The 10,102-nt window shown below is 36.3% G+C and overlaps 1 protein-coding gene across 1 annotated transcript in view; it reads left to right on the top strand.

Annotated features, from left to right (window-relative positions):
* Positions 1-4,419, top strand: part of LOC106050352 (uncharacterized) — a 15,097-nt gene extending 10,678 nt beyond the window's left edge. The window contains exons 3-6 of the mRNA XM_056018729.1: positions 1-20; positions 2,387-2,835; positions 3,513-3,576; positions 3,961-4,419. The exon at positions 1-20 is cut by the window's left edge and continues 76 nt beyond it. Coding sequence (XP_055874704.1) covers positions 1-20; positions 2,387-2,835; positions 3,513-3,576; positions 3,961-4,385 — 958 coding nt within the window. The 3' untranslated portion in view covers positions 4,386-4,419. The remainder of the gene's footprint in view (positions 21-2,386; positions 2,836-3,512; positions 3,577-3,960) is intronic.
* The last annotated feature ends 5,683 nt before the right edge of the window (positions 4,420-10,102 follow it).

Consider the following 10,102-nt stretch of genomic DNA (forward strand, 5'->3'; position numbering starts at 1 on the left):
ATCTTTGTCTTCCAAACAAGGTCAATATTTCCTTCTTTATCTGGTTTTAACGGAACACATGTAATAGATTCAATATTTGCATTCCACCTATACCATTCGGGTCAATGTTCAATCTACAATTAGACTAAATAATTACCAAATTCCACTGACACATTGATCACGAGATCTCTTAAACTGTTGCACGTATCCGCGTAAAATTTCGTACGCAGGTTCCTTTTACCTCTTAGATGCTCACTAAGAACGGTTTTTGACAGAATCGCATTTTGAGAAACATCGCAAGCTTTCTATCAAACCTATTTTATTTTCGGTATTTCCCAAGATGCCGCAGTCTATATATCAAGCATTTTAAAGAAGATGTCATGAATTTCGTGTTCCAAAGCAACTATAGCATAAAATTATAGCATAAAATTATAGCATAAAATTATAGCATAAAATTATAGCATAAAATTATAGCATAAAATTATAGCATAAAATTATAGCATAAAATTATAGTATAAAATTATAGCATAAAATTATAGCTTATAGCATAAAATTATAGTATAAAATTATAGCATAAAATTATAGCATAAAATCATAGCATAAAATTATAGTATAAAATTATAGTATAAAATTATAGCATAAAATTGTAGCATAAAATTATAGCATAAAATCATAGCATAAAATTATAGTATAAAATTATAGTATAAAATTATAGCATAAAATTGTAGCATAAAATTATAGCATAAAATTGTAGCATAAAATTATAGCATAAAATTATAGCATAAAATTGTAGCATAAAATTGTAGCATAAAATTATAGCATAAAATTGTAGCATAAAATTGTAGCATAAAATTATAGCATAAAATTAGTTTATGGCAAACAAATAATTTCGCTTATTAAATACAAACCTGGTTTTGCTGAAGTTCGTGCATGCTAAAGAGGTTTTCCAGTTGTACCGATAACTGTAATTAACAAATAGGTCAACCTAGGCGTACCTGTAATTAACAAACAGGTCTACCTAGGCGTACCTGTAATTAACAAATAGGTTTACCTAGTGCTTTTTTTTTTTTAAATAGGTGCCGGTACTCAGTGATTAGGTGCCGGCAATCAGTGATTAGGTGCCGGTACTCAGTGAATAGGTGCCGGTACTCAGTGAATAGGTACAGGTACACAGTGATTAGGTGCCGGTACTCAGTGATTAGGTGCCGGTACTCAGGGATTGATTGTCTATTTTATTTTAATAATATACGTCAAAATACAAGAAAAATATTTTTTTCCCCACATTCAAAAAGGCGTCGTACCGGTGAGTACCGTCACAAAAAAGCCCCTGGTTCTACCTAAGTGTATCTGTATTTAACAAATAGGTCTACCTAAGTGTACCTGTAATTAATAAATAGGCCTACCTATGACTACCTGTAATTAACAAATAGGTCTACCTTACTGTACCTGTAATAAACAAATAGGCCTACCTCGTGTACCTGTAGCTAACAAATAGGCCTACCTCGTGTACCTGTAGTTAACAAATAGGCCTACCTAGGTGTACCTGTAGTTAACAAATAGGCCTACCTAGGTGTACCTGTAATAAACAAATAGGCCTACCCAGGCGTACCTGTAGTTAACAAATAGGCCTACCTAGGTGTACATGTAGTTAACAAATAGGCCTACCTAGGTGTACATGTAGCTAACAAATAGGCCTACCTAGGTGTACCTGTAGTTAACAAATAGGCCTACCTAGGTGTACATGTAGCTAACAAATAGGCCTACCTAGGTGTACCTGTAGTTAACAAATAGGCCTACCTAGGTGTACATGTAGTTAACAAATAGGCCTACCTAGGTGTACCTGTAGTTAACAAATAGGCCTACCTAGGTGTACCTGTAATAAACAAATAGGCCTACCCAGGCGTACCTGTAGTTAACAAATAGGCCTACCTAGGTGTACATGTAGTTAACAAATAGGCCTACCTAGGTGTACATGTAGTTAACAAATAGGCCTACCTAGGTGTACATGTAGCTAACAAATAGGCCTACCTAGGTGTACATGTAGTTAACAAATAGGCCTACCTAGGTGTACATGTAGTTATCAAATAGGCCTACCTAGGTGTACCTGTAGTTAACAAATAGGCCTACCTAGATGTACATGTAGTTAACAAATAGGCCTACCTAGGTGTACCTGTAGTTAACAAATAGGCCTACCTAGGTGTACATGTAGTTAACAAATAGGCCTACCTAGATGTACATGTAGTTAAAAAATAGGCCTACCTAGGTGTACCTGTAGTTATCAAATAGGCCTACCTAGGTGTACCTGTAGTTAACAAATAGGCCTACCTAGATGTACCTGTAGCTAACAAATTGACCTATTTTCAGCCCCATGAGATTTTTATTTTTTTCTTTTCCACATTTTGACCAGACACTGACTTTGAGTTGAGCTTTAAACTACTGAACATCAAACTGCAAGACTTCATTTCAACCCACGAGCTCAGACAAAACGACCTGGAAGACAAGCTGGATCGTCTGGAAAAGAAGTTTGGCCTCCTGACCAAGTCGGCAATAAGGGAAGAGATCGTCAAAGAGATGGCACCGCTCCTCGACCTGACCTACAAGCTCAAGACTCAGGTAGACCGTGGCCTGGAACTTGGCGAAAAGTGCGAGGCTCGTCTGGACAAGCTGGACCTTAGGGCAGACGAGTTCTCACCTACTGTGGAGTACTTAAAGAACAACGCGGAGAACAGAGACAAGGAGCTGGCGAGAGCAACAGAGAAGATCCAGACTGTCATGTCCAAGCATATTGAGCTGGAAACGAAAGTTAAGGACAAATTTGAAAGTCTCCTTGGCATGTACGAATTTCAGCAAAGCCAGGTTTGTAGTGAAGAAAGGCGATTATTTTCTTGCCTTAAACTAATTTTATGTAATACTTACCGTGTGATTAAAAAAAAAATAACTTTTTGAAAATATAGTAAGTCTGGTGAATGTGTAATGATAGCTGGCGTTTTTTTTTGGTTTTTTTTTTTGTAAATGGGTAACAAAATTCCCATCCCCACAATATGTCTCTCACCGCAATATGCCCCACATATCATGATGTCCCTCGACGCGTGATGCCCCCTCACCACATGATGCCTCTCACCACGTAATGCCCCTCACCACATGATGCGACTCACCACACGTTGCCCCTCCCCACGTGATGCCCCTCCCCAAGTGATGCCCCTCACCACATGATGCCCTCACCACATGATGCTCTCACCGCATGATGCCCTCACCACACGATGCCCTCACCACATGATGCCTCACCCCATGATGCCCTCACCATATGATGCCCTTACCACATAATACTCCTCATCACATAATGCCCCTCACCACATGATGCCTCACCACATGATGCCCCATACGGTCCGTATTCCCTCACGCACTACGTCTGGCTCAAGGCTTGTATCATTAGCATGACACATAAATATTTACCTAATTATCTTACTAGTCATAGATTTCGTATACTTTCCTCAAAAATTTACTTATTTTTGTTGTCGTAATTTTGTGCTCAGATAGTGGCCCTAACCCTCACCACCGAAGATGTGGACACCTTGAAGTCAAAGCTCATCAGCTTAGGTTTGTTTCTTGCTTTTAAATTATTAGTGTAAATGTAAGGGAGGCAACTCAACGGTAGTAATAAAATTAAACAAAGTAGGTTTAACTCCCACACGGATGAACCAGATGGGCAAACTGACACCTTTCGCAATAGAGGGCCTTAAAAATGACCCGCTTCGTCACAACCTGTGGGCAATGGAGTCCTAGTTGCCACGTCGTATAGACCTTTGACTGATGAACACAAGAACATATAAATCCCACGCGAATATTTTGAATACTTATAGCATTCTTATATAGAATTAATCTTTCTTAGATATATCTTTTGAAATAGTCATGTATTATTTATTGTTAATAATCTCCTTCAGACAATTGTGCTCACATAATTTGGTTGTTGTGTTCTTCTAGACAGATCACCAGAGCCAGTCGGATTCACTGCCAGAATCCCAGCTTTGGAATCAATTTTGAATCTGTCACGAAACCACGCTATGCACTTGAACTGTTTTAAAGATGTGCAGTGCAACTTTGGAGGTCATTACGACCCGAGCACTGGCCTGTTCACGGCTCCATGCGATGGTCTGTACGCTGTCAGTCTTGGGGTGACATTTCAACCTAATCAGAAGGTGGCCTTCAGTGTTTGGAAGATCATTAAGGGAAACAAAGAATGCGTGACTTCTGCTGGAACCCTTGACAGTTACAGCATTTGTTCCACTGTGGTCTTGACAGCCCTGAAGGCGGGAGAAATGCTTTGCGTCACATCAGGTTATGACTCTGGGTACCTCAAACTAAACAGTTTTTGGAATTTCTCTTGTTTTATGATTCAAAAGATGTAATTAAATGTGGTGCTAAAAAAAGATTATGCTATTTTATTTTTCTTTATATTTGGCATGAATTAAGTGGAATAGACACTATTATTTACATGTTGTGTGTTTCTCCATCTGTTCTCTAGATATTGTACACTCTTAAAAATATGAATTTAATTTATTTGTTGATTTAGATATAGATGCAGAAAGGGTTTTGATTCATTGCATATATTTGGTCTTAATTTTTAAATTTCAATTCACTTTGTCTAGGGCCTCCAAATACCCAAGGCCGGCCCAGACTCTGTAAATGATTTTATAATACAGGGCAGATGATGTAAAGGTCACCTGTTTCTGTGGCCTACTGTTTACGAGGGTGTCATGTGGCCAGCACAACGACCAAGATTTATATTCCTTCAACTAAAATTGTGTCTCTTGGAGTTTCCGCGTCTTTAAGCTTAATGAAAAAGTCCATTGCTGGGGGCTTAGATTTGTATTTAGCCTACATGTTAGAGGCAAAGCAACTCTGACATTCTATAGAACGCCTGGGGGCTGCATTTCTCCCTTTGCCAGTAACTTGTGTATCTACAGAGATAATTGAGGTCATGACAATAATCACCATGTGAGCTTAGCAGCATAACGTCAGCTCTTTAATGTCTCGTATAAAATAAGATAATTTTATTGATACAATCAAATGGAAATTCAGTTTGACTACAATTGACAATATCAGCGTAACTCCTGTACAATCCTGGTGAAGACTGGGATTTTTAACTTCAGGATCTTCGGGCGCCTTCTGAGTCCACCCAGCTCTAATGGGTACCTAACGTTAGTTGGGGAAAAGTAAAGGCGGTTGGTAGTTGTGCTGGCCACATGACACCCTCGTAAACCGTAGGCCACAGAAACAGATGACCTTTACATCATCTGCCCTATAGACCATAAGGTCTGAAAGGGGGAACTTTTTTATTTTTAACTGTACAATAACAGTATAGATGAAAAATTCTAACAACATTCACATACAAAACACATACAAATGACTTCAAAATTAGTCACTTGGTAGACTGTATAATTTTTATAAGACTTAAGACTGAGTGCGGCTAGCGGTTATTGTATTCGTATTAAATAATCTATTGATTGGAAGTATTTGACTCTCATGTTGAGTTTTAAAGACAGAAGAGAAACAAAAGAAAGAGAAAAATGGAAGGAGAAAGAAAGGGAGGGAATTAGGGAGAAGCCAAAATGAGGGAGAGAATGTAATACTTAAAAGTAAGCGAAGTTAGTGCAGGATACAGAGGTCAAAGTTCGAACTCATTTCTATGCTTTGTCTAGTGTTTGTTTTTACAATGGTTTATATGTTTCTGATGTTGTAGGCCTACATGTTTCTGATGTCTTACATGATTCCGATGTGTTTACATGTTTCGGATGTTTTGCATGTTTCAGATGTTTTGCATGTTTCGGATGATATGCATGTTTCGGATATTTCACATGTTTCGGATGTTTTACATGTTTTGGATGTTTCACATGTTTCGGATGTTTTGCATGTTTCGGATGTTTCACATGTTTCGGATGTTTTGCATGTTTCGGATGTTTTGCATGTTTCGGATGATATGCATGTTTCGGATGTTTTGCATGTTTCGGATGTTTTGCATGTTTCGGATGATATGCATGTTTCGGATATTTCACATGTTTCGGATGTTTTACATGTTTTGGATGTTTCACATGTTTCGGATGTTTTGCATGTTTCGGATGTTTCACATGTTTCGGATGTTTTGCATGTTTCGGATGTTTTGCATGTTTCGGATAATATGCATGTTTCGGATGTTTTGCATGTTTCGGATGTTTCACATGTTTCGGATGTTTTGCATGTTTTGGATGTTTCACATGTTTCGGATGTTTTGCATGTTTCGGATGTTTCACATGTTTCGGATGATATGCATGTTTCGGATGTTTTGCATGTTTCGGATGTTTTGCATGTTTCGGATGTTTTGCATGTTTCGGATGATATGCATGTTTCGGATGTTTTGCATGTTTCGGATGTTTTGCATGTTTCGGATGTTTCACATGTTTCGGATGTTTTGCATGTTTCGGATGTTTCACATGTTTCGGATGTTTCACATGTTTCGGATGTTCCTTCTGAGAAGATACTTTGCTTCCTAGTCCAAGCCTCACAAAGGACGACGGGGTTGGCAGTGGGCAGGGTATGAACCCGTAACAATCGAGACGATCCGAATGACAGTCCGGCGCACAAACCTCACGACCAGGCCGCCTGATTGTAGCTTTTGGCGATGGAGAGTGCATAGTAAGGAAGGGACAGCATTGCAATGTTTTCATCTCATTGTTAAACTAAAAAATACACTTTAAAGCAGGGGTGGGCAAATTACGGCCCGCGGGCCACATGCGGCCCGCCGAAGTGTTTCATGCGGCCCGCCGACGCCTAAAGAAATCAGGTATTCCCACACATTACACATATAAAAATGCAATTAAATAAATAATTGTAAATATCTATAGATCCAGAAATTATTTAAACTTTTGATTCTTATCACTTATCATGAAGAGGCTAAAGAAACATTGTCTTTAAACGTCATTCTAAAAAGTTTAAAGTAAACGAAGATTATTCTTAATGGCAATATTTCGAAACATTCAGTCAAAGACAACACAAGCCAGTATTTATTCAATTCTATCAAAAACTGTGTTGAAAGTGTTGGGTCGGCTTGTACAAGATGGCAAGTGTATCAACTAATGGAGCTCGTGCTTTGACTAAGAAAAACAGGCTTTTTAATAAAATAAAGCTTTGAATATCAAATATATTGTTGGGATTGATTTCTCAATGATCTTTTTATTGGCACAGGGCCAGCCTTAGGAATAGACAAAGTGCTTAGGGTTACCAATTGGTGAGTGCCTTGTACCGTCTTCCTTTTTATTATTTTAGAGAAGAAATAGCGAAACTTGTCCTCAAAGTTATTGTTGAAGTACAATAGGTTTTTAATAAATTGAATAATTTTACTTTTGTCGCTTTTTTATTTTTTTAAATTTTATTTGGTGCTACCATATTCACTTTGCCATGGGCCTCCAATTATCTACCGGCCATGACTGGCAGTTCCGAGAAGTAATTGAAGATTTGGAACAAAACATTTCAATGTTCGGTTACACAGTAGTATCCTCTGGCCTAGAAGAATATAGAATCTCAAGGAAGAAATAGTAAGGTTCATTGAAGGACATTGACTGTGACTTTGTTACTAATATTTCTAATGAAGAGTTGAAGACAGATTTCATGTTTATCATTAGAGACATTGCAATGTTTTGTTTGCAAATGAAATGTATCTGCATCTTAAATCTTTTCAAACAAAGTTATTCCACTTCTCGAGCTAGCGAGTGAAATCGCGTCTTAACATTTTCCTTAGCCGAAAGGTGAAATGGATGAAATTACAAGACTTATATGGATTCCTTGATTGTGGACTTTGAAAGCAAATTCTAAGACGTCAAGAACTTAAAACTAGTTTTCAATACCACAGGTCACCATTTAATGCAGAAGCTGATTTAGCTCCAGGTGACATACCTCCAAGCAAATTTTGACCTTAAAGAGAAATTCCAGTGAGTTCTTCCCACAGAAGTTTCATGACTGCCAGAAGCTGTATTCCCATACTTAAGAAAACTTTGCTGCGAAGCTTTCACATTATTCGGAATCTAATTCATCTGTGAACACGCTTTATTTCGTTTGTTTGAAAATTATGAAGTGTTAGAACAGGTCGATGCTCACTGACTGTAATTTGATAGCAGTCGCAAGAACAAAACAACTAGTAAGCTAGTTCTACAGTTACAGAACAGTATGCACAGATGTAAACAGTTAAATGCTTCACATTAAGTACAATTGTACTTTGAAATGTGAAATGTTGTGATGTAAAAAGACAATAACAAAATGCAAAAAATTATTCGTAAAATTAGTTCAAAAAATTGCTAACTGTTGTTGTAATTCCTCAATTGGGAGTATTAAAAATATTATGCGGCCCGCCAGTCCCCAAATTTTTTTAATGCGGCCCTCGGTAGAAAAAGGTTGCCCACCCCTGCTTTAAAGGAAGGTTCAATTAAGATCGTTTAATAATAGTGCCAAAAAAAAAACAACAACATAGGTCTATTATTAAAACCAGTTAAGCTTGGCTGGAAAATAACTGCTACTTTATTTTTGTTTTGTTTTTTGGGTGGGGGGACATTAATGTCGAGGAGGTTATTTGTCTTTATTTTCGTTTACATCTTTTGTACACTTTTTTTTTTTTTTTTTTTTTTTAAGGAAACCTCAGCTTTTTAGCTTTGACTTCAGTTGTCTAGCTTAGTACATCCTAGGAATCCTTGGGCTTTTGCCTCTTTTCTTTGCCTCTTTTTTGGGCGTTGCCTCTTTTTCGGGCTCTTGGCCTCTTTATTGGGCTTTTTTTTTTTTTTTTTTTTTTTTCTTTCTCAAAGAAAACACACAAAACATCATTCTAAATTAATAATAACACAAGGAAAATTTCATAAAAAAAAAAGACGTTTTTATCAAAGTCATGTTCCAGGATTTTCAGTATGCTCGCGGAGTAGGCTGCAGCGAAGATCTATAAAATGGTGACAGCAACGGGTCCAGAAAATGATGACAGCAGAGGTCCAATAAAATGATGACAGCAAAGGTCCAGAAAAAGGTGACAGCAAAGGTCCAGAAAAAGATGACAGCAACGGTCCATAAAATTATGACAGCAAATGTCCAGAAATTGGTGAAAAAAAACATTCACAAAAATTTTTGAAAATGTTCCTTAAAATAAGTATTGCCAAACTATATATATATATATATTTTTTTTTTAGACTTATGAGTTATTAGCATTCATTTTTATTTATATTATTTTTGCAACAATTTTTCCCTTAAGAACCTAAGACAAAGGACCTCCATCCTTTGTCCTTAGGAATTCTCTGGGGTCTGCTAGAGTTACAAAAGTGTACATATAATGAAGCAATTTGGTTTCTATTAAAGTACAGAGGTCAAAGTATGTGTATGAAGAGCTTAAAAAAAATTATTTCATTTTGGCATATAACTCATTTTAAGATTAAATTTATTTTTATTGTTATTTATTGTAATAGTGTTGTTGTTGTTTTTTTTCCTTTTTGTTTCTGTTTTATTTTTCTGACAATTTAATAGTTCATTTGGTCCATTTTCATGAAATCCTGTCCTGTTTGGGTTGTCTTGAAAATTTATTAATTTGGTCAAAGGGATGTAACCAAAAGAAATTTCCACCTTGCCTCTTCCAGTCCTAATTGTCTCTCTTGTTGAAAAAAAAGATTAATAAATAGTTTATAGGTAATTTTTAGTAATTATAATTTTAAAGCAAATAAATGATGTATTAATTACATACACATGCAAATTTTTAATAGTTATTACTTATACAAACACAAAAGACACACCCCCATACATTCAAACTTATTTTCTTTATTATCCAAACAGACTTTGTAAGATTGATAATTTATGATACAAATGGAATCTACCAATTCATTGAAAGAAAATAAAGGATTCCTTTGAAAAAAAAAAAAAAAAAAAAAAAGGGTTCCTTGATTTAATATATAACATATGTACATACAATGGGTCGATGTAAAATTACATTTGGGGTTAGCATTTATAGTGTTCAATTTTAAAATTAACTATATTTCTATATATTATGTCCAAATCATTAGGGTTAAAAATGACATTATGATACACAACTTTAAGTCTACTGTTCCATACTAAGTTTCTATATTCT

The sequence above is a fragment of the Biomphalaria glabrata genome, chromosome 2, assembly GCF_947242115.1.
Source record: "Biomphalaria glabrata chromosome 2, xgBioGlab47.1, whole genome shotgun sequence".
NCBI classification, from domain to species: Eukaryota; Metazoa; Mollusca; class Gastropoda; family Planorbidae; genus Biomphalaria; species Biomphalaria glabrata.